We start from the raw sequence: 24,885 nt of genomic DNA, 5'->3' as shown, positions 1-24,885 counted from the left end.
GTGAAGAGATAGCTTGGCTAATCAAAGTATTCAGAACCATGGACAGCTCTGTTTGTTTTGATATGTGCAGAGGCTTGTGTGGTATGATAGGGGTGCTATAAATAAGGCTTCTGGTTCTAGATGTTCATAGTTTGGAATTTTAGGGGTTTCTTTTTAAGGCAGTTGGGTGCTCTCCCAGGCTCAAAAAATAAGGGTTTATTGGTGTATATATGTAGCAAAAAAACCACATTTTTAGTAGTCTATTTTGTAGTTGTAGTAGATCCCATTCATGGACCCAAATCACAAATTTTTTATACTAGCCCCCCCCACCCCTTCTTCAAGCAACAGTTTCAGTCACCCCTGCCCCTTTCTCTGAGTCTCAGCTACAGAATGTGGCAGTTTGTCTTCTGGTACTTAGACACAGACAGATACACAATCTCTTTATAAGACCTTCTTGCTACTTACAGGAATGGTTAACATTGGAATAATATCTTTTAACTGGACTGATGGAGTACATTTCTTGACTAGAGTTTTGAGAGCTGATTTCATTCCCTTGGGTCTCAAAGTTGGTCTATTTTGGAAAATTGGGTATGTACCTCCTGAAAGGTATTGAAATAATCCATTGAGAAGGTGTCAAATTAAAAAAAAAATCTAGGTGATATTTTATTTTCATTTATTCAAGTGGACTAATATGGCAACTACACTACCTACTCCCAGTGGTGTGAAATGTTAATGTATATAGTCTGTGTTATTGCACTATTCTGCTTAGAGAGGATTGAATTGGATTGATTTGTGGTTGCTTGCATTTCTGTGTAAGCAAGTAAGCGGAAAGCAGATAGATTTTATTTCCTACCAGCCGTGCCCCACGCCACCCCATTCTTCAAATCTCATATTTTCTTGTACTGGGACCAGCACTGTTTAACACATTCTTTAATGATCTAGAAAAAAAAAACCAGAAGTGATTACATTTGCAGGTAGAAGGCTGTTGCTCAACTTTAAGAAGATGAGATCTTAGTTCTTGCAACTTCCTTTGTTTATGCATATTTCCAATAATTTCCTTGTGGTTTTTAACCCAAAGCCTATTTATTTTGTCTGTCTTAACTGGAATGTAAGGTTTGTGGAACAGGGCTGGTTTATTTTGTGTGTGTTGGTATAGTATTGCTTATTGTGTTTTTATCTTCACATTTAACTGCCTCTCTCTAGTGGATACAAGGTGGTTTACAGCAAAACAAGAGAGCAATAAAAGTAACAAACCATAAAATCAAATCTGCATCCCCAAACTAAAAAGTCAGACAAATTCTCTTGAGGAATCATGTAAGCAGTCATGGCTTACATTTCTTGGTCAATATGTAAAACTCAATACATTTCAACTTAACAGCATAAATTCCAGCAATTAAGGCCAGCATAAGAGAAAGCCCTCTGCCTTACCAGTCACACACCATCAGACACTTGAAAGTGAGCCTGTGGCAGGGAGTGTAACATTCTTGCTGGAGCATAATGTTGAATGGAAGAACACTTAGGTAGGAGCCTGCTTATGAACTGTTGGAGGAAAGGCTAAAGAGGTTAGGGCTCCTCAGCTTGGAAAAGAGACAGCTGGGGGGGGGGGGGGGGGGTATGATTGAGGTCTACAAAATCCTGAATGCTGCAGCACAGGTAAAAGTGAATCGATGTTTTACTCTTTCAAAAAGTACGAAGACTAGGGGACTCAAGGAAGTTACATGGTAATGCTTTTAAAATGAATAGGAGGAAATATTTTTTCACTCAACAAATAGTTAAGCTCTGGAACTCATTGCCAGAGGATGGTATGTGCAGTCAGTGTACCTGGTTTTAAAAAAGGTTTGGACACGTTCCTGGTGGAAAAGTCCATAGTCTGTTATTGAGATGGACATGAGGGAAGCCAGTGCTTGCCCTGGGATTGGTAGCATGGGAAGTTGCTACTATTTGGATTTGGGTTTCTGCCAGGTACTTGGGACCTGGATTGGCCTGTGCTAGAAGCAGCACATTGGGCTAGATGGACCATTGATCTGCCTTGGCCAACAATAGTAAGTTTACAGCACAGAGAGTGTTCCAGAAGTTTGGGGAGGGACTGAAATCTTTGATTCGGACTGTGACTTTTTCTGAAGTAATTCCCTACGTTGGGGAGGGGAGAGGAAAGACTAAGCAAAACAGAGGAATTCAATAAGTGACTTGAGTCTTGGTGTAAAGAAGGTTTTAGATACATAGGAGAATGGGGTAATACGTGGAAAAATAACAGGCTGTACTGTAATGATGGGCTACATCTTTCTGTGATGGGAAAAAGGATCCTTGGGGAGAAATCTAGACAGTATGTTTCTAGACATTTAAACTAGAGGGGGGGGGGGGGGTGACAAAAGGAAACGGGATTTCAGAAAGTCACCCCCAGAATAAACATGATGGCAGAGGGAAAGGTCATGTGAATATAAAAAACCACCCAAACTCACTAAGCACATGGAAAGCTATGTGCACAAATGCTCGTAGTCTAAGTAAAAAGGTTCAAGACTTGCATGCCCTGATGTTTGAAGAAAACTTGGATATTGTTATTGGAAAGTGTGTATATGTATGTGTATATATATTTCTCCGAGGACAAGCAGGCTGCTTGTTCTCACATGTGGTTTGACATCCGCGTCGGCCCAGGAACTGGCATTTTGCAAGCAAAATATAAAAAAAGTTTTGCCAGTCTTCTGTGGCACAATTGCATCGTTTGGTTTGCTGAAGCCGTTTTCCTTTCCATGTCATCGAAGATGCCCAGTGGCTTCAAACGTTGTACTCTGTGCAGCCGGACCATCTCAGGTACCGATACTCACGCGTGCTGTATCCAGTGCCTTGGGCCCAACCATAGCCCAGCCGCTTGTAGTCTGAGTTCGAGTCCCACTTCAGGCACAGGCAACTCCTTGTGACTCTGGGCAAGTCACTTAACCCTCCATTGCCCCAGGTACAAATAAGTACCTGTATACAATATGTAAGCCACATTGAGCCTGCCATGAGTGGGAAAGCGCGGGGTACAAATGTAACAAAAAATAATAATATGAAGAAACAGACTCAAGTGTGTCGAGAAGGCTTACGAGAAAAGCCTTTTGGGGCTCGGTCCGGTCCGGGCTAAGTGCTTTGAAAATGAGCCCCATGGCCTCCACAGTTCATGTAACACCCATGGCATGTCTACATTTGAGATCAGCTCATTGGACCCTAGCTTCCCAGTGGAATCAAGCTGCGGGAGATCTAGAGGAAATGATCCAACTACCCACCGACATTCGGAATTCTCTTCATTGATGGAAGATTCGATCCAATTTGTCCATGGGACGACCATTCCAAATTCCTCAGCCACGAAAAGTGCTGACAATGGATGCATCCCTCATGGGGTGGGGAGCTCATGTAGATGGGCTTCACACTCAAGGAGCCTGGTCCTTTCAGGAAAAAGGTCTTCAGATCAATCTCCTGGAATTGCGAGCGATCTGGAACACTCTGAAGGCTTTCAGAGATCGGCTGTCCAACCAAATCATCTTGATTCAAACAATCAGGTGTGCGATGTATTACACCAACAAGCAGGGGGGCACCGGATCTCACCCTCTGTGTCAGGAAGTCGTCCAGATGTGGCTTTGGGCACGCTATCACAGCATGTTTCTCCAAGCCACTTATCTAGTGGCCGAGAGGCTGAGCAGGGTAATGCAACCTCACAAGTGGTCGCTGAATATGGGCGTTGCCCAAAAGATCTTCTGAGCATGGGGCACCCCTTCTGAGGATCTGTTTGCCACGCAACTGAATCACAAGGTCCCTCAGTTCTGTTCCAGGGTTCAGGCCAACGACAGACTAGCGTCAAATGCCTTTCTCTTTCATTGGGGAGCAGGCCTTCTGTATGCTTATCCTCCCATACCTCTAGTAGGGAAGACTTTGCTGAAACTCAAGCAAGACCACAGAACCATGATACTGATTGCTCCCTTCTGGCTACGCCAGATTTGGTTCCCTCTTCTTCTGGAGTTGTCCTCCAAAGAACCATGGAGATTGGAGTGTTTTCCAACACTCATTATCCAGAACGAGGTGTTGCTTCTGCATCCCAACCTCCAGACTCTGGCTGTCACGGCCTGGATGTTGAGAGCTTAGAATTCGCCTTCTTGGGTCTCTCTGAGGGTGTCTTCCGAGTCTTGCTTGCTTCCAGGAAAGATTCCATGAAAAGGTATTATTCTTTCAAATGGAGGAGGTTTGCTGTCTGGTGTGAGGGAAAGGGGAAATGGGACGTGATATGCTGCCTTTCTGAGGTTTTTGCAACTACATTCAAAGCGGTTTACATATATTCTTATTTTGTACCAGGGTTAAGTGACTTGCCCAGAGTCACAAGGAGCTGCAGTGGGAATCGAACTCAGTTTCCCAGGATCAAAGTCCACTGCACTAACCACTAGGCTACTCTTCCACTCCAGAAAGGCCTTAGATCCTCTTTTTTGTCCTACACAGACCTTGCTTGAATACTTTCTACACTTACCAGAGTCTGGTTTGAAAACCAACTCCATAAGGGTTCACCTTAGTGCAATTAGTGCTTATCATCGGCGTGCAGAGAGTAAGCCTATCTCTGGACAGCCTTTAGTTGTTCGCTTCATGAGAGGTTTGCTTTTATCAAAGCCTCCTATCAGACCTTCTCCAGTGTCATGGGATCTCAACGTTGTCCTCGCACAGCTGATGAAAACTCCTTTAGAGCCTCTGAATTCCTGCCATCTGAAGTTCTTGACCTGGAAGGTCATTTTCTTGGTGGCTGTTATGTCAGCTCGTAGGGTCAGTGAGCTTCAGGCTTTGGTAGTGCATGCACCTTATACTAGGTTTCATCACAACAGAGTAGTCCTCCACACACACCCTAAGGTCCTGCTGAAGGTGGTGTTGGAGTTCTGTCTGAACCAGTCAATTGTCTTGCCAACTTTTTTTTCCTCGTCCACATGCCCACCCTGGCGATTTGGGCAGACAGTGCTGCAGAATCTGTTCGGGGTTTAGAATCCAACTCCACCCTCCTAGGCCCATTTTTGTTCTATTCCAGGCTGCACTCTCAGTTAGTTGTTTATAGTTTCAGGTCAATCTGTGTTACGTCCTCGCTGTTGCGAGGCCCAATTGACCAATGTTCATTGTTTTGAGTGAGCCTGGATGCTAGGGATACTCCACATGTGAGAACAAGCAACCTGCATGTCCTCAGAGAAAGCAAAGATACTTACCTGTAGCAGGTATTCTCCGAGGATAGCAGGCTGCAAACCCACCCACCTCCCCTTTGGAGTTATTTGGTTTTTATATGCTTTTTGATTTAACTGAGGAGACGCGCTCGCACGACGGGTGGGAAATCAGTCCGCACATGTGCCAGAGTACTCTGGCAAAACTTTTTTTTATATTTTGCTTGAAAAATACCGGTTCCTGGGCCGACGCGGACATCAACCCACATGTGAGAACAATCAGCCTGCTGTCCTCAGAGAATACCTGTCAGGCATTTTTTTAGTAAAGCAACGAGTCTAATAACTGATTGTATAAGGTTTTTGCTGTGTATCATTGTCTATATTTTAATTTTGTTCTATTGTGAATGTTTTTATTGAAACCACCTAGTTATAGTTGGTATATAAAATTTTAAAATAAATATAAATTGCTATCCATATTTTTTTTCTAATGAAGCATTTTACTTAACCTTTCTTGTTATGAATCTAAGATGAGGATCGTGCTGTGCTGATCCAGTGTCGTTCCTAGGGTGGCTGACACCCGGGGCGAATCGCAGATGCGCTCCACCCCCCCCCCCCCGGGTGCATTTTATACCTGCTGGGGGGGGGGGGGGGGGGGGGGCCGCGCGCCTGTCTGCTTCGCTCGTTCCATGCTCCCTCTGCCCCAGTACAGGAAGTAACCTGTTCCGGGGCAGAGGGAGGCTGGAACGAGTGGCGCCGACAGGCGCGCGGCACCCCCCCCCCCCCCAGCGGCGTGCACTCGGGGCGGACCGCACCCACCGCCCCCCCCCCCTTTAGGAACGCCACTGTGCTGATCATATTGAACCCCCATGCAGATGGTGTATAGAAAATGCACAGTATGATGACAGCACAGCTGGAGGGCAGATTGGTTGAGAGAAAGACTTAAAAGCAGGAATGTGGCTAATGAGTAGTGCACCACTTTTCTTACGGTATGCAAAAATATAACAAGCAACATATAAAAAAAAAAAAAAAAAAAGGTATAACCAAGCCAGAAAACTGGCAAGTTTCTGATTTGAAGATTTCATGTGACCTTATGAACTGAATATTTTTTTTAATCGATCGCTCTAGTAAGACCATGGCTTCCTGTTATTTTTTTTTTCACTTTTTCTCTGGGTATAATTTCATATTTGCAGCTCTTTCCATTGCTTGATTGGTTTTATACTTGGTTTCAGTGGTTATGAATGTGGTGGAAAAGGCATTGGCTGGGCAGCTTTCATTTATTTCATCTCCTCTCCTTTTAGTTCTAGATGATGAAGACAGCAATAACATAACAGTGGGATCCCTTGTCACAGTCCTTATCACACTCACAAGACAAACAATGGCAGTAAGTATCTCAGTAAGTCACTGGGTGAGGAGTGTGACTACTGGAGGTGGCAAGAGGCAAAGAGAAATTGTACCAACTTAAGGGGCCCTTTTACTAAGGTGTGTAGGTGCCTACACTCGTCCAGCGTGTGCCAAATTGGAACTACCACCCGGCTACCACGTGCCCCAGGCGGTATTTCCATTTTTTACGTGCATCCAAAACGTGGTAGAAAATATTCTCTATTTTGTAGTGCGGGAGACCTTACCACTAAGTCAGTGTGTGGCGGTAGGGTCTCAGGCCGATAATGGATGTACGCTGATTTTAATTTTGCTGCATGTCTGTTTTCGCCCACAAAAATAAAATGCCTTTTTTCCAGGTGTGCTGAAAAATTGACCTGCGCGCGTCCAAAACACGTGCCTTCACCAGTGCAGGCCACTTTTTGGCACCCCTTAGTAAAAGGGCTCCTTAATTTGTTAGTAGTTATGTAAAAATGGAATCCACCTAAAAAATGTGTAGTGGAAAACACAAATACACACATTTTTAGCACCCCCTCAAAGCCCTTAATTGACTTGATTATAAACATCTAAATTTACAATGTATAAAACCCTACAATCAGATGCCCTAATTTTAATTGACTAGAACTGGATATGGCACAACCCACATGCAGTGCTTCAGTATCTTTAAGAGAAGTAACATGGAAATAGAGAAAAGTAGATAAAAGTAGATAAAAGTACAGATGGGCAGACTTGATAGGCTTTATGGTTAACCACAAACCTCACACAAGAAAGTGGAAAAGAAACCAACTTCAAGAGATCAGTCCAAACTCAGGGTAAGATGCTCCAATAAGCAATTTTATTTGGACCCTACACGGTCCGTGTTTCAGCTTTTAAAAAAGCTTCATCAGGGGTCGATCCGTGAGTGCACAGTTGTATACTGATTGACAGTTGAGCATATGAATTGATCTCTGTAAATGCAAACGAAGAATACTGTCTTACACCAACAAATTTGTGCACTCACTGATCGATTCCTGATGAAGGCTTTTTTAAAAGCCGAAACACGGACCGTGTACGGTCCAAATAAAATTGCTTATTGGAGCATCTTACCCTGAGTTTGGACTGATCTCTTGAAGTTGGTTTCTTTTCCATTTTCTTGTGTGCTGTTGAATTTTGTGGATCTTGTGAACCCCTTTGCTTTGCGGTTAACCACAAACCTCTACAATTGCCTCCTCTACCTTAAAGATCCTCTGTTCTTGTCCCATGCTTTCTTGAATTTAGGTACATTCTTAATCTCCACCACCTCCTCTGGAAGTATTTCATGTACCCACCATCCTTTTCGTAAAGAAAAGTTTCCTTGGTTGGTTTGTTTAGCTTACACTTTTTTCCAAAGTAAGTTACATTCAGGTACAGAAGGTATTTTCCTTGTCCCTACTGGGTTCTCATGATGAGTTTGTACCTGAGGCAGCAGAGGGTTACAATTCGCCACAGAGGGATTTGAACTGGGCTCTCTGTTTCTCTGACTACTGCTCTAACCATTAGGCTACTCTCCAATTCCAGAGCTTCCTTTCAGTTGAAAGAGACTCATTTCCTGTGCATTTGTGCCACAGAGGTATCTAAATGTTTCTATCATATCTCCTCTCGCCCAACTTTCTTCCACAGTATACATGTTGAGATCTTTGTCCCTATATAATTTATGATGGTGATTATTGATCATTTTAGTAGCCACCCTTTGGAGTGGTTTCATCTTATTTATATCTGTTTGAAGGTGCGGTCTCCAGAATGGTACACAGCTGTCCAAATAAGGTCTGACTAGAAACTTAAACAGAAGGCATTATCACTTTTTTTTTCTGCTGGCCATTCCTTTCCCTGAGCACCCAAGTGTCCTCCTGGCTTTTGCCATCACCTTTGCTGCCTGACCACCTGGTGAAACCACCTGGTAAAATGGCTCGACCTGCTCCGGAGGGAGTGCATCAACCAAGCTGGACAGTTGCCTCACCAAGTTCCGCAAGTGGACGCTCGTGAAGAACTGGTATGTTTGGATCTTGGCAGCGAGCATAGCGGCCTGAGTCACAAGGAGCTGCCTGTGCCGGGAATCGAACTCAGTTCCCCAGGACCAAAGTCCACCACCCTAACCACTAGGCCACTCCTAATGTTTCCGAAAGGTCCGTCCCCATGTATCCCCTGGACGGTCCCGATCCTTGCTTGTTTTTTGTTTCTGTTGGGTGGATCTGGTCCTCGTTTTCATAGTATCTGGTCCTCGACCTTCCCCCGCTTGTTCACTTGGTTTAGGGTCACTTCCAGTACTTAATTCATCCGTTTACAGAGACCAGTCAGGGGGTGGTACAGATTGAGGTCCCACTGGCACATAGTCCAGCTTTATCCTTGCTTCCAAGAGTTCCCAATGATACCCTACACCAGGGGCAAAATGCTAGGAGAGCTGTTGGCAGGAAATACATTTTCTAAGCCCCGTGAGAAAGAATTAAAGGGGGAACACCAAGCCTGTGGGAGGTGCCAGTGGTGTAGGCTAGCAATCATAGGGCCAGAATGGACAGTGCCAGGAGTGGATAAAATCTTGAAGGCTACAGATATCACCAACTGTGATACTAGTAATGTGATTTATGCGATATAATGTCCTTGCAACCTAGTGTAAGTGGGGAGAAGTAAGCATTCTATTAGGACACGGCTAACTGAACACAAATCTCGAATTATCACAAATAACACCCAGGCCCCTCTAGTGGATCACTGGGTACAAAATCATCATACAGTAGAGGACATTAGATGGAGGATAGTTGAGCATGTACAGCTGGGTAAAGAAGGGGGCTCAATAAACTGTCAAATTTTATAGAGCAGTGGTACATATACACATTGCAAACAGTGACACCGGCTGGCTTAAATGCAGAGCTGGAGTGGACGTCGTTAATTTAATTAGGGTGCTCCATCCAGCCTATAGGAGCCAGAGGGAAGGAGTGAGACGTCATGACTAAGAAACTATAGATAGACAGAAAGACGCCGTCGCCATCTTTGCGAGGGTTTGTCCCATAAAAATTATAGCAAAGCTGGTGCTGAAGACGGCTGAGGGTAAAGACAAGTTTTTTTGAATACTGATTGTATCACTGCATGAGAGTAGGCAAGTATGACACTTATGCAGTGATCTTAGCTACCTTTCTCTTTGATTATTTCTAGGGGAAAGTCCTTGAGACAGCCTATGTATGGGCAAAACATGCATGTCGGACGTGTTTAACCCCGAGTCTGACACACGTGAAAGATAAGTACCTATTATTTGAAAAAATTAAAATTAGGGTTAAAGTATTTTTGAGACATGGTAATCAGGTGTGCCGATGAAGAGGTGGGTGCTGGATCCATTGCTATTCCTATGTACTAGCAATGAGCACTGCTGAGGTCACCATTAAAATCGAAAAAGGTTATAAGTGATTAAGAGCTTTGGTATATACAAATCAAATAATCAAGAACCTGCTCTAGTCAGATGGATTATAACTGTGGTTCTACTAAGACACACTTAAGAGAATTGCCAGTGGAATTGGTATCCTCCTAGATTTGGCATTAGGTATCCAAGGGACACTGGTCCTCTGAGGAGGCTCAGTGATTTATAAATTGGAATGGCCCTGGATCCGTTACAGCCTCTTCTCCTGAACCGAACGGTGAGTGTCTTGTCGGACAGTTCCACAGCGATGGCATATGTCAACCAACAGGGGACACTTGGAGTAGGCGAGCAAGGCAGATGATCTGATGGCCTGGGTGGAGCACCCTCTGGCTGAGATCTTAGCGCAGCATGTGGCCGGAGTATAGAATGTGCAGGCAGAATTCCTCAGTCGGAACTTTCTATATTCAGGGGAGTGGGCCTTATTTGAGGAGGCCTTCCAGACCCTAGTGAGTTGCTGGGGAGTACCGGTCATGGTTTCATGGCCATGGCCAAGAATGCCAAGACGTCTTGCTGTTTCAGTCACAAGAAGGAGCCGATGGCAGAGGACATCGATGTCCTGGCCTTGTCTCTGGCTGTTGTATGTGCTCCTGCCTTGGCCCTTGATAGGGCCTGTCATTCAGCGGATAGTGTCTCATGGTGGTTGAATGGTCCTTATCGCTCCAGATTGGTCGTATTGGCCGTGGTACAGAGATTGTTCGGCTGCTGGTTGATGGCCACTTTGGTTTCCATTCACACCGTCCCTGTTGTGATAGGGTCTGTTAGCCATGGTGCACACGGCTCAATTCTTGCTTATAGTGTGGATCTTGAGCTGGCACAGTTGTTGAAACGTGGTTACTCTGTATCTGTCATTTCCATCCTCTTGAGTTCTTGGAAGCATTCCATGTGGTTAGCCTATGTGTGAGTCTGGTGCATTTTTGAGGACTGGTGTGCATCTCACGGGGTGGTGTCATGGCATTTGTTAGTCGTGTATATTTTGCAGTTTTTCCAAAATGGCCTGCAGAAGGGTTTGGCCATCTCGTCCTTAAAGGTACAGTTAGTGGCCTTCTGCAGTTCCAGTGCAGGAGTGTTCCCTTTCCCTCCATCCGGATGTGGCCCACTTCCTTCAGGGTGTTTGTCATTTGCAGCCTCGGGTTTGGCCGATGGTTCTTCTCTGGGATCTCAACTTGGTCTTGTCAGCCTTGCTGAGGCCTCCCTTCAGGCCTCTCCAGTCAGCTACTTTGAAAGGTCTTTTCATCAAGGTAACCTTTTTAGCGGCCATTACTTCGGTGCAGCGTGTTTCGGAGCTGCAGGCTCTGTAATATAGGGAGCCATTCCTGCTTTTCTTAGAGGGGCGAGACATTCTGCGCCCAGTTCCCTTTTTTTAAAATCTACGGTAGTGTCTCCTTTTCATGTCTACCAGACCCTCCCTGTCTTTAGTAGGTAAGAGGTTGGATGACCGGAAAGTGCTGTTATTTTCGCAAGACTGCATAGTTCTGCAGCTCAGATCGTCTTTTTGTTCTGTTCATGGGCTGGAAGAAAGGTGTGTCAGCCTCTAAAGCTACCATTGCCTGCTGGATCAAAGAAGCGATTGCCTCTGCCTACCTTCTTGGTGGTCAGAGGGCGCTGGCTGTGCTCCGCACGCATTTGACCAGAGCGCAATCCACTTCATGGGAGGAGCACTTATAGGTGCCGGTGGCAGACATTTGCAGAGCAGCTACTTTGTCGTCCTTACATACCTTTTAAAACACTACCATCTGGATGTCCAGGCCCACAATGACACAACCCTTGGGTCTGAGGTTTTGGAGTCTGGACTGGCTGTTTTCCACCCTCGGTGAATACTGCTCTGGTACTTTCCACTCATAGGGGAATGGTCTGGGAGCAAAACACTGAGGAAGGCAAAATTAGAGCTTACCTGTTAATTTACTTTCCTTTAGTCGCTCCAGATCATTCCCTGTTCCCTCCTTGTTTTCATTGTCTGCTCTAAGGGCTTTCAAAGCTGAGTGAATCGTCAGGAGGCAGAAGAAATGCAAACAAAAACAATAGCACTGAAATATGAGCAAGAGCAAGCTTACAACAGCACACATGTTGCTTATGCACAGGTTCTGTTGTTCAGGTCTGCACAGCACCAGATGCAGTCACTTCACAGTTAATTGTAAGGAATGGTCCGGAAAGACTGAAGGAAAGTAACTTCGCAGGTAAGGTCTAATTTCTCCTTCTAGATTCAGCCCTGTTGTCTTTAAGTACTGTGTTGCATTAAAGATGGACTTCTGTAAATGAACCCAGCAAACCATTAGAGGATGGGATCCTGCAGACAGTGTCTGTTAGAATAGCTTACTCCAGCCAGCATTTAATATGGTCCCTTAGTACTGCAACTATTGGAGCTTTGCTTCTGATATTATGTTCCTTATGTTATTGAATTCCACCTTTCCTTTCAAGTCAATTTCACATCAGTAATAATACAGTAAAACAAAAAAATAAACATTAAACGGAGTAATATTAAAAGCCAGATGTCCACTATTGCTGTACTAACTCTGAAAGGGTGAAAGACCATTGTTATTTCACAATCACAAAACAAATTTTATCAAAGAGACTATAAATGAAATCTTTTGTGTTTGTGCTCAGAATCGTGAGGCATAGCCAGAAAGTTGGCAAGCTTTCACTTTCCAATCATTGCACCTCCCGTATAACCAGCCTTCCAGACATTTTTTACTGCTAATCAAACTACTTGTAAGGTATCAATATAGCTAAGCTTAATCCACAATAATTTCATTCAGAGTCACAAGTGAATGTGAGGCAAGAACACAGCAAGTTGTACTTAGCTTTTTCAGATATACACTGCAGATTGGATACAGGAGTCAGATGCAAAATTCAAAAAGTGAAAACAAGGTGGTCAAGTGATCCACACATATACTTGAAAGGTAATCCAGTAGATGTAAATACAAATTGTTCCCCTCCTCGACTCATCATCCCCAGCTCTTCCCCCCCCCCCCCCCCAACTACCAGGTAAGTTCAACATCCAGCTTTGTCAGCCCCCCACCCCCTAAGGTAGACATCCCCAAGCTTGCTCTTTTGCCTCCAGCCACCTGCGATTTCTTTCCTTCTGTTTTCTCCAGTCTTTCTCCAGCAAAATTACTGTACTTAAGTACTAGGTTTATTCAAAAGTCCAAGGTGAAAAATATAAAGCCAGTAAAATACATTACCCTCACTTTCTAGTTGTACGATTTTCTTTTCATGATATTTCTTCTCTCGCTGCATGCTGCTCCATTTTTTTTCAGTGCAAGCTCCTCTGCTTTGGAATTCTTTGCCAGAAGATTTGAAGATCTTCTCCACTTTCTCAGTTTAAAATTGAGCTAAAGACCTACCTTTTTTGGAGGCTTGTGGGCACTAGCCGGAATTGCATATATCGCCAACAGTCATATTTCCCTATTGTTTTCCCTCCTTTTTTTCTCTTTCCTGTAAGATAATATAGTTCTTCTCTTGCTCCTTTTATATCACTGTGTCTTGTCAGTTGATGATGAATGTTTTCATTTTCTTCCTATTAGATTGTAATGATGGGCGGGTTAGAAAGTCTTTATTAAACTTGAAACTTGGAATTGAAATGCGATTGTGATTTGGTGAGCTTTGGGTGCATAAGGAGTTGCCAGCGCTGTATACTGTTGTGTCAGTTAAGTAACCGCTTATTCTTTTTGAGTGTTGGAATAAAATTTCTTTTGAGTGCTTTTTGAGATGTTTATGATTTTTTTTTTTTTTGGGGGGGGGGGGGGGGGAGGGTGCAAGTGATTTGAGCTGCAATAGGATCTGTTTTTCGAACAGATGTGCGCTGTAAGAGTCCGATAACCTAGTCTCAATTTATGTGATGTTGTCCTTGCCTCTTTTTGTATATATATTTTTGAAGGTTCTTTTCCAAGTAATATTTAGTATCCTATATATTTTGCTCTTGTGAGTTTTTGGTTGCCACTTTTGTACCTTTTCCTACTTTGGGCTGATATGTTCTCTTGTGAAATGAGTCTTTGGTTCTCTTGATTTTTCTGGTAAGATTTTTTTTTTTTTAAGCCATAGCTGAAGGCTGCCATACTGGTCTCATTTATTCACACTATCCAGCTTATAATCGAAAGTGATCGCCGGCCATCTTCCGACACAAATCGGGAGATGGCCGGCAATTTCTTAAAAGCGGCGAAATCGGTATAATCAAAAGCGGCATTTTTGACAGCATCGCTGCTTTCCCTGTCGCTTCGCCAGCGAAACTTTAAGGGGGCGTGTCGGTAGATTAGCGAAGGCGGGACATGGGCATGGCTACCAGATGGCCGGCTTTCGCCGATAATGGGAAAAAAAAGCGGCGTTAAGCAGTATTTCGCCGGCTTTACTTGGTCCTTTTATTTTCATGACCAAGCTTCAAAAAGGTGCCCCAACTGACCAGATGACCACTGGAGGGAATGGGGTATGACCTCCCCATACTCCCCCAGTGGTCACCAATCCCCTTCCAAACTAAAAAAAATAAAACTAAAAACCTTTTTTGCCAGCCTGTATGCCAGCCTCAAATGCCATACCCACCTCCATGACAGCAGAATGTGTTGTATCCTCCGACAGCCTTTCCCTGGTTGTGATGTGGCTCTCGGGTGAGTGTGACACCTTTTCTGTTAGGTGCCCAGCATAGTCACATTAGCAATGCATTGTGGTGGGTGTAGGGTACTGGGCTCTACTCCCATGGTACTTTTCCCCCCTGCTAACTGGGTCAGAGTGTGCCCTGTTTTGTTTCCTGTTGTAGTCCATGCGGTAGTACCATTTTTGTAAGCCAGTTTTAGTTCCCTTTCCTGTGTTACTCACGTTAGAGAACGTAGTTCTTACCTTGAATGGTGCTGAAAGAGGGCATTGTACACCATTGTGCCAGCTCTGACCTACTGCTAATCTTAGTACCAGGGGACTCTTTGCCAATGGGGCACAACCTCTGAGCTGCAGTTAACTGTGAGTAAACGTGATTATTTCAAGAAAGGACTTTTTCAGAGAGATTAGTCTTCAGGTGTGAACTGGTGTGCCAAAGTTATACAGCAGCAATAAGTCCTAGAGGCTGTATGCAGGTCCCTGGAGCAATTTTAGTGGGTGCAGTACATTTGTGGGTAGTGGGTTTGGGGGGCTCAGCTACCAAAGTAAGGGAGCTATGCACGTGGGAGCTTTTCTGAAGTCCACCGCAGTGACCCCTAGGGTGGCTGGTTGGTGTCCTGGCATGTGTCCTGGCATGTCAGGGGAGCCAGTGCACTAAAAATGCTGGCTCCTCACACGGCCAAATGCCTTGAATTTGGCCGGGGTTTGAGATGGGCGACATAACGTTCCATTATCGCTGAAAAAGAAACCCAGCCATCTCAAACCCGGCGAACTCCACGGCATTTGGCCAGGCTAAACCGTATTATCGAAAAAAAAGATGGCCGGCCACCTTTTTCGATAATACGGTTCCGGCCAGCTGTAGCGCCGCCGCCATCATAGATTGCCGGCGAACTATTTGGCCGGCAATGTTCGATTATTCCCCTCCACATCATCAGAAGCCATGTGAAAAGATTCAGATGAATTTAAAAATTATTTGAAGCATATAATATATTTGTATATTAATCAAACGTAACACAACTAACAGACCTCCCCTTCCCTGTTTGTTTGTTTTGTTTGTTTTTTACTATCAGGATATGTTTGAAAAAGAACAGTCCACATGTGCTGCAGAAGACCAGCCTGTAGAGGAAGGAGTAAGTTGTTACTTTTTTTGTCACTTGTGATTTCTAATGGAAGAATTATTTTTTCTATGTGCACATCTCAAGCAAGCAGTTTGTCTCTGCTGAGTACATCATTTCCCTTGTTTTAGGAATCCTTTTCCAGCACAGCATTGTGCAGAAAGGGAGGAGCAGGTTATAGACCAAGGGTGGACAACATTTAGGTTGGCATCCTGATGGTGGTAGGCTGAGGCAGTTGTACCCATCTCCTGCACAGGAAATCTGAGCAGTGGTGGAAATCTCTGGAGCATCACAGAGGCTGTCTCGGCATTTGTCGCTGCTCTCTCCCTCTCCCCCCCCCCCCCCCCCCCCCCCCCCCCCCAAAGCTCTATTCAGCATTTTCAGGATCCAAATTGCCAAACTCCTGCAGGCTATAGTTTGCTCATCTCTTATAGATGAGGATGTGGAAAGGAGTTGATGATCTTTGCATGTTATTTCTCCTTTGGGTCTGTTACAGCAGGGAGACGTCAACAAGATGAAAAGCAAAGGATGGCAGCAGAAGGGCAAAGGAGCCAAGAAAGCTTCCAAATCCAAGAAAAAGAAGCCAGTGAAGAAGAAAGTGGTCGCCCCACCCTTACCACAGCAGAAGCAGCCGAAGCAGAAGCAGGCCAACGGGGTGCTGGGAAATGTACGTATTCCTCTTCAAGAATCTGGTGCACTATGTCTAAAGATGTAGCAGCTTGGTTGTACATGCAGGTGTATTCACTGAATGGCTAAACTTGGGAGCTGGCTGGCTCTGGAACTTGTCGCCAGAGGATGTGAGAAAAGCAGTTAGTGTAGCTGTGTTTAGAAAAGGTTTGGATAAATTCCTGGTGGAAAAAAGTCTATAAACGTCAAGAGACCTGGGAAAGCCACTACTTACAGTACAAAAACAATTCACGTACAAGTATTGCAATAAATGCCTCTGCAGAGATCATCCATTTCCCAAGCTAGTAAAGACTTGTATTAGGTGTCATCTCAGACACCTCTTGACCATTGTTTCTGAGTACAACTTTTGGCACTGTCTCCCATTAGAGGCTCATAAATTGAACAGTGTAGGGGATAGGGTCAGCCCTCGGGTATTAGTGCTGGATTAGAAACTGGTTACGTGACATACATCAGAGTTCATTTTTGATTATCTGTGACTTATCTTTGGGGTCTGTCCTGGAGCCAGTCTTTTTCAATGCTTTCATGAGTCATATTGCAGGAGGGGTAAGAAGGAAGGTTGTCTTTATGCAGATAATACATAGTTCCACAGCAGAGTGGATTTCCCTTATTAGGATTTAGTTCATACCTTTTCATTAGCAGTTCAAGGGGAATTACATTCAGATACAGTAGGTATACAGATGTCAGCATAAAAGGACTGTTTGGGCCACCCAGTCTGCACTTTTGCACCTTACTAATATGCTGTCACAGGTTTTATTTGATCTGTGGTTCTTTCCCTCCCATATATGCTTGAATTCTTCCAAAACGTTTGAGGTTATTTAAAAGGGCAGGACACCCCACTGAGCTGGCCATTCCCAGTTATTCATCGGCAGTATCCGGTTAATATCCCTTCTGACCAACAAAGCAATGACTGGCTAGGTTAGAGATGGAGTGTGGCCGGGGCCAGCATGACCAATTTGCGGCCATATTCAGTCTATTGACCAGTTAAGTGAGCGGATACAGTTAAGAGCTGAAAGGCTGTCCTAACTTTATCAGCCAAGTTAACAAGGCACTGGTCTCAATATCGGCTTGTGTCCGGTTTACCTCTGGGTTGCCGCACTAACCTGGATATTCAGTGCTGGAGGCCGGACATTGAATATCTGGGGTTAATTCAGCCCACAGCTATGAGTGGCCTACAAGCTGCTTACTGCTGTGGGCTGAATATTGAGCTCTTGATTTCTGTACCCTCTTCTGTGCAAGGTATCTGTCATCCTAGGTGAACAAGGGTTTTTTTTCATCTTCCCTTTAAGTCTCTCTCCTTCGGGCTTCATTTGATGACTGACTAGCCTTGAGCTTTTCATTCTCTGAAAACTAGAAGGGTGCAGGCCAAACTTTTTCATTTTTAGTTTCTCAAGTTTTTATGATTTTTTTTTGTTTTGTTTTGTTTGGGTTTTTTTTTGTTTCAGGGGCAATGCCAGTAACATGCACTAGGGCTCATACTTGGTGCTATTGATGACATGGGGAGGAATGCAGATTTTTTAATATTTTTTTTTCAGGTTAAAAATGATACAAAACAATATGAAAAATGTTATTTCAAATGAATAGACATTCTTAATGAAAACTGCTACTTTCTGATGCATTACTGAATACCTATTGATGTGTGTAATCGTATTTCTGCTTATTTTCCATGTGTTTTTATGCCCATTAGATGTGCGCTTAAAATCTTTGTAAATTCTGATGACATTCTTTTTTTTTTTTTTCCGTACAAAAATTCACTTATGGAAACATATACATGTCAGTCATTTGGTAAATACTAGCTTGGATGCAAGGACAAAGATTAAAATTGAACCCAGATAAAACTAATATATTATGGGTGAGAATAATGTAGATTGCCCATCAATTAACCCAACACTGTTGGGAGTTACAGTGACTCTGAAAGAGATTAGTCTTAGGGGTGATTTTAGATTCCAGTGAACACATTTATGTGGGATTGATATGAAAAAAAATATTTTCTAGGTGCGAAGGTCATCTACCATAGGAAACCATTTTTTGAACATTATCTGTGACAGGTGGATCAAGCGACAGTATTACCTCAGTTTATTGTAATTATTGTATGTATTGTGGTCACCAATTAAATATATTAATAGGTCACAGGTTTTACAAAATGCAGTAGCTAAGTTGATTTATGGGAGAGCGAGGTGGGATCAGTCCTCACTGTTTTTAGATCAGTTACACTGGCTTCCAGTGAGAAAACAAATCACCTTTAAGCTGATGGTTTTTAAAATTTTGAATGGAAGACATTTACTGACTCAGACTGATATTTTCCTTCTCCAAAGGACTCTCATCTAAGCCAAACGAGGAAAATGTCTATGAGGAGGGACAAGGGCCCATTTTATGGCATTCTCTACTTTTAGAAATGCAACATAGTTTTAGGGGAAATTATTGAAAACCTGTTTAACCAAAATATTTTATTTTAATGGATACATAAAATAAAGGCAGTTTGTTTAGTACAGGTTTGTGGACCAAAACAGAAAAGATGGGGATATGGAAATGGCTAGAATTTCATTGACAAATAGGGACAATTTATATTCTCTAGGGATAAGCAGGACAGATGTATCCTAACAGTTGGGTGGCATCATCCTGACAGAGCCTATTGCAGACGCTGCCCAGCAAACTATGTCTTTAAGAGGTTTTTGGCAGCGGTCCAACTGCACATTCATGAGTCCCTTACCATGCAATGTGCAAGTACGGGACCCTCAGTCTAGTTTTATTCTGCAGAGCAGGCAGGTCACATCTCCTCCTCCCTCGACATTGAGTGCTAGTAGCCCCAGGACAGATATGCATTGGACCCGACACCGAAGACACGTGGGGATTCAATGTCTTCCTCCTCAGCACCAAGGGACCCCAGTGGCTGTCATCCGTCATTACGCGAAGACCAAGAAGCTTCAGCATCGGTCCACTTTGACACACAGTGCCAGGAGCTCCAGGGTACTGACATTGCTGGTGCCGAGAGGTCTGCTCCCCTGGATTATTCTGGTGCCATTGCCTCATCCCTCATGTAGCCATGACCCTGCTTCCAATTCGGCACTGGCAACTCAGGCTGTCTCCACGCCAACACTGGCCGCAGCCCCAGCCTTACCGATGCCTATCCTCAATGACTGGTTCTGTGCCATGCTGAAGAGGAGCTGGTGGATTTGCTTCAGTTTCAAGATGCTCGGGTATCAAAGGCACTTGTGCCAGCCATAGCACTCAGCATCTCTGACCTCAAGGCCTACGCTTTACCTGTGGTGTAGTCCCTGACCCCCTTGTCCTGAGGGGCATCAGCGTCTGTACCGCCCCATGCACTGCAACACTTGACGTTGGGGGAGGAAGTCCCCTCAAGGTCGAGAGGTGAGCATTCGCTTCTTCACCTAACCCAGAGGCCTGGACATCAATCCACCCCACCTAAGCAGGTGCAAACTTGGTCATCTCATGAAGACTATTTTACTGAGTCTGATACAGACCAGTCATGGGAGTCTGGGGAAGAGCTAGATTACCTCTCGGAAGAGGGGTCTTACGGGATACCCTACTACTACTACTACTACTACTATTTAACTTTTCTAGAGCGCTACAAAGTGTACGCAGCGCTGTACAAACACAGAAGAAAGACAGTCCCTGCTCAAAGAGCTTACAATCTAATAGACAAAAAGTACAGCATTTAAATTTAAAATATTTAAGCAGTCAAGCACAAGAGAACAGTCACAGAAGGGCTGAAGATGTTGAAGGGTGGTCAGTGTGATTAGGTGTAACTCTGGTTGGAGTAGTGGGAGAAGGTGATAGAAGAATAGAAATGGGTGAGGTAAAAGTAATGAGTGGGTTGATAGGGAGGTTATATAAGACATGTCACTCTAGGGGTGGGTGGGTGGGTGGGTAGAGGGGTAGGGTGGGCGGGACTAAGTCCAAAGCAGGAGAAGGCACTCTCCGCAGCCCATCTGCGAGATGGAAAATGCTCTCCGAAGCTGCTGCTATAAGCCACCAGCCCTCTCTCCCTGAAAGAGATCCAAGCCACACCCACGAAGCCCGAACCGTCTGTGGGGAGGGGGAGGGGAGGAAACAGAAGTGCCCGACGAAAAAGAGAGCCCAGTCCGACAGGAGATACACTACAGGACGTCACTCGTGAGGCCAGGCCAAGTCCAAAGCAGGAGAAGGCACTCTCCGCAGCCCATCTGCGAGATGGAAAATGCTCTCTGAAGCTGCTGCCACAAGTTGCCAGTCCTCTCTCCCCGAAAGAGATCCAAGCCACACCCACGAAGCCCAAACCCTCAGACCCCTCTCCTCCTGATGAGATAAATCTACACCTGAACCCCTCTTCTTCACCTGTTTTGTCAAAGAAATGGCAGATGTTCCCTTTTAAGTTAGAATTGCAGGATACACCTAGAGCTGAGTTTTTCCAGGTCCAAGAGTTTGATTCTATGCCCAGAGATGCTGTGACTGTCTTTCTGCACAGACTTCTATGGGATGTACCCCTCTCTCTGTGTAAGTGGTACCCAAGAAGGTGGATTCCATGTACTAAATCCAAAAGGCTTCTGGATTCGAGAAGGCCCAGTTGCTGCATCACTCCCTGATGGTCAAATCAGCTCTCAAGGGCCAGGAGTTCAGGTCTCACGCCTCATCACCCACCAGTCAGAGAAGCCAGAACTTTGGAATTTGGGGGGAGGAAGGTTTATCAAGCCTGTATGCTCATTTCCCATATCAGGACTATCAGCCCTACACATGCATCTTTGGTTCACAGTGTGCTTGTCTTTGCAGACTCCCTCCCACAGGATCAGGCTGAAGAGCTTTGCCAGCTGGCCACAAAGCAGGAGTGTTGGAAGTATCTGGCCAGGTACGCATTTGATACCTTTTGATGCTTCTGGGACATGGACCTTAGATGTCCGCCTGGCCCTATCCTTATGTTCCAATTGCTGGAATTGCCGTCGAAGCCCACTCCATCCTATTTGTCTTCTAATTTGCGGGACATAGACCATAAAAGTCTGTCCAGCACTGTCCTCATGTTCCAGCCGCTGATGTTGCTGTCTAAGCCCTTTCCAGCCCATCCTAAACTAGATTTCCATATATGAGACCAGTGGTGATCCTAGGTCGGCTGCCACCCAGGGCAGCTTGCCGCTGCGCACCCCCCCCCCCCCCCCCCCCGGCTGCAGCAGCGTCTGTCCCCCCAGGGTGCAGCACGACCCCCCCCCCCCCCCCCCCCCATGCATTCTTAGCTGCTGGGAGCAGCTGCTCGGCTGTCGGCTCCACTGGCTCCCTGCTCCCTCTGCCCTGGAACAGGAAGTAACCTGTTCCGGGGCAAAGGGAGCAGGGAACCAACGGAGCTGACAGGTGCACGGCTGCTCTCTGCTCCCTCCAGCAGCGTGCACCCAGGCCGGACCACCCCGCCCTTGGTACGCCACTGTATGAGACACAGATCATACAAGCCTGCCCGGTATCAGCTCTAGTTCATCACAGCTGGAGTCGCCATCTAAGTGTCACGCGACATCTGTGTTGCGTTTATACTCTCCTTTAGGTGTGAGGATGCTTAGACTGTCATGTCTGCTCATCTCTGACCTTGAATCTGTGGTTCAGGAGAGATTAGCAGACGTTTCTTGCCAGGGTGACAATCTTTTTGGGAACAAGTTGGAGGAAGTTTCTGCCCTCATTAAGAAACATAACTTACACCAGTAATGGCAGAGGCAAGGTTGTGGTGTGGATTAGAAATTGGTTATTGGACAGAAAACAGAGGTTAGGGTTAAATGGTAATTTCTCTCAATGGAGGAGTGTGGAGTGCCGCAGGGATCTGTACTGGGACCGGTACTATTTAACATATTTATAAATGATATGGAAATCAGAACGACGAGTGAGGTGATCTAATTTGTAGATGGTACAAAGCTATTTAAGGTTGTTAAACCACGTGTGGACTGTGAAATGTTGCAGGAAGACCTTAAGAAATTGGAAGACTGGGCATCCAAATAGCAGATGAAATTTAATATGGACAAATACAAGGTGATGCACATTGGAAAGAATAATCCAAATCACAGTTACCTGATGCTAGGGTCCGCCTTGGGGGTCAGTGCTCAAGAAATACTGGGTGTCATTATAGATAATACGCTGAAATCTTCTACTCAATGTGTGACGGCGGCCAAAAAAAGCAAACAGGATGCTAGGAATTATTAGGAAAGGGATGGTGAATAAGACCAAAAATACTCTAATGCCTTTGTATCGCTCCATGGTGCGTCTGCACCTTGAGTATTGCATTTAGTTCTGGTTGCCGTATCTCAAAAAAGATATAGCGGAATTTGAAAAGTTCTGTCTGTCTTGCCTGTCTTATATAGATTGTAAGCTCTTTCAGCAGGGACTGTCTTTTTTCTGTATGGTGTACAGCGCTGCGTATGCCTTGTAGCGCTATAGAAATGATAAGTAGTAGTAGTAGAACTCTTATGAGGAAAGGCTAAAGAGGTTAGGGCTCTTCAGCTTGGAAAAGAGACGGCTGAGGGAAGATATGATTGAGGTCCTGAGTGGTGTAGAATGAGTAGAAGTAAATCAATTTTCTACTCGTTCGAAAAGTACAAGGACTAGGCGACACTCAAGGAAGTTACATGGAAATACTTTTAAAACAAGTAGGAGGAAATATTTTTTCACTCAACGAATAGTTTAGCTCTGGAATTCTTTGCCAAAGGATGTGGTAACAGCGGTTAGCATATAGTAACGTACTAAATGACGGCAGAAAAAGCCCTGAACGGTCCATCCAGTCTGCCCAAGATAAACTGACTTCACGGTAAACCTGGTAGGACGTAATGGGGCAGTTCAGCAAACTGAAGAGTAGCAAATCTCCTGGACTGGATGGTATTCATCCTAGAGTACTGATAGAACTGAAAAATGAGCTTGGTACCGGAAGATTGGAGGGTGGCCAATGTAACGCCAATTTTTTTAAAAGGTTCCAGGGGAGATCCGGGAAATTATAGACCGGCGAGTCTGACGTCAGTGCCAGGGAAAATGGTAGAGGCTATTATCAAAAACAAAATTACAGAGCACATCCGAGGACATGGATTACTGAGACCATCAAGCTCATTTTCAAAGCACTTAGCCTCCCAAAGTTCCATAGAAACCTATGGAACTTAGCCTCCCAAAGTGCTTTGAAAATATGCCTCCAAGTCAGCACGGCTTTTGTGTGGGGAAATCTTGCCTGACCAATTTACTTAAATTCTTTGAAGGAGTAAACAAACATGTGGACAAAGGGGAGCCGGTTGATATTGTGTATCTGGATTTTCAAAAGGCGTTTGACAAGGTACCTCATGAAAGGCTACAGAGGAAATTGGAGGGTCATGGGATAGGAGGAAATGTCCTATTGTGGGTTAAAAACTGGTTCAAGGATAGGAAACAGAGAGTGGTGTTAAATGGGCAGTATTCACAATAGAGAAGGGTAGTTAGTGGGGTTCCTCAGGGGTCTGTGCTAGGACCGCTACTTTTTAATATATTTATAAATGATTTAGAGATGGGAGTAACTAGCGAGGTAATAAAATTTGCTGATGACATAAAGTTATTCAAAGTTGTTAACGCGTGACAGGATTGTGAAAAATTACAGAAGGACCTTAACGAGACTGGGAGTCTGGGTGGCTAAATGACAGATGACGTTTAATGTGAGCAAGGTGATGCATGTGGGAAAAAAGAACCCGAATTATAGCTACGTCATGCAAGGTTGCACGTTAGGAGTTACGGACCAAGAAAGGGATCTGGGTGTCGTCGTCGATATACACTGAAACCTTCTGCTCAGTGTGCTGCTGCGGCTAGGAAAGCAAATAGAATGTTGGGTATTATTAGGAAAGGTATGGAAAACAGGTGTGAGGATGTTATAATGCCGTTGTATCGCTCCATGGTGCGACCGCACCTTGAGTATTGTGTTCAGTTCTGGTCGCCACATCTCAAGAAAGATATAGTAGAATTGGAAAAGGTGCAGTGAAGGGCGACTAAAATGATAGCGGGGATGGGATGACTTCCCTATGAAGAAAGACTAAGGAGGCTAGGGCTTTTCAGCTTGGAGAAGAGACGGCTGAGGGGAGACATGATAGAGGTAGATAAAATAATGAGTGGAGTGGAACAGGTGGATGTGAAACGTCCACGCTTTCCAAAAATACTAGGACTAGGGGGCATGCGATGAAACTACAGTGTAGTAAATTTAAAACAAATCGGAGAAACATTTTCTTCAACCAACGCGTAATTAAACTCTGGAATTTGTTGCCGGAGAACGTGGTGAAGGCAGTTAGCTTAGCAGAGTTTAAAAAGGGGTTAGACGGTTTCCTGAAGGACAAGTCCATAAACCACTACTAAATGGACTTGGGAAAAATCCACAATTCCAGGAATTACATGTATAGAATGTTTGTACGTTTGGGAAGCTTGCCAGGTGCCCTTGGCCTGGATTGGTCACTGTCGTGGACAGCATGCTGGACTCGATGGACCCTTGGTCTTTTCCCAGTGTGGCATTACTTATGTATGTACTTTATACGTATACCCGAGTTTGATTTGTCCTTGCCTTTCTCAGGGCACAGACCGTAAAAGTCTGCCCAGCACTGTTCCTGTGCTAAAT

The 24,885-nt window shown here is 44.7% G+C and overlaps 1 protein-coding gene across 1 annotated transcript in view; it reads left to right on the top strand.

Annotated features, from left to right (window-relative positions):
* The window catches only part of SEC63 (SEC63 homolog, protein translocation regulator), a 200,299-nt gene that overhangs the window by 106,646 nt on the left and 68,768 nt on the right, over positions 1–24,885 (top strand). The window contains exons 14-16 of the mRNA XM_030199182.1: positions 6,434–6,516; positions 15,582–15,641; positions 16,123–16,293. Coding sequence (XP_030055042.1) covers positions 6,434–6,516; positions 15,582–15,641; positions 16,123–16,293 — 314 coding nt within the window. The remainder of the gene's footprint in view (positions 1–6,433; positions 6,517–15,581; positions 15,642–16,122; positions 16,294–24,885) is intronic.

Source organism: Microcaecilia unicolor, chromosome 3, assembly GCF_901765095.1.
Source record: "Microcaecilia unicolor chromosome 3, aMicUni1.1, whole genome shotgun sequence".
In the NCBI taxonomy this organism is placed as follows: Eukaryota; Metazoa; Chordata; class Amphibia; order Gymnophiona; family Siphonopidae; genus Microcaecilia; species Microcaecilia unicolor.
The sequence above is the reverse complement of the archived record's forward strand: the minus strand, read 5'-3'. Positions and strand labels throughout refer to the sequence as shown.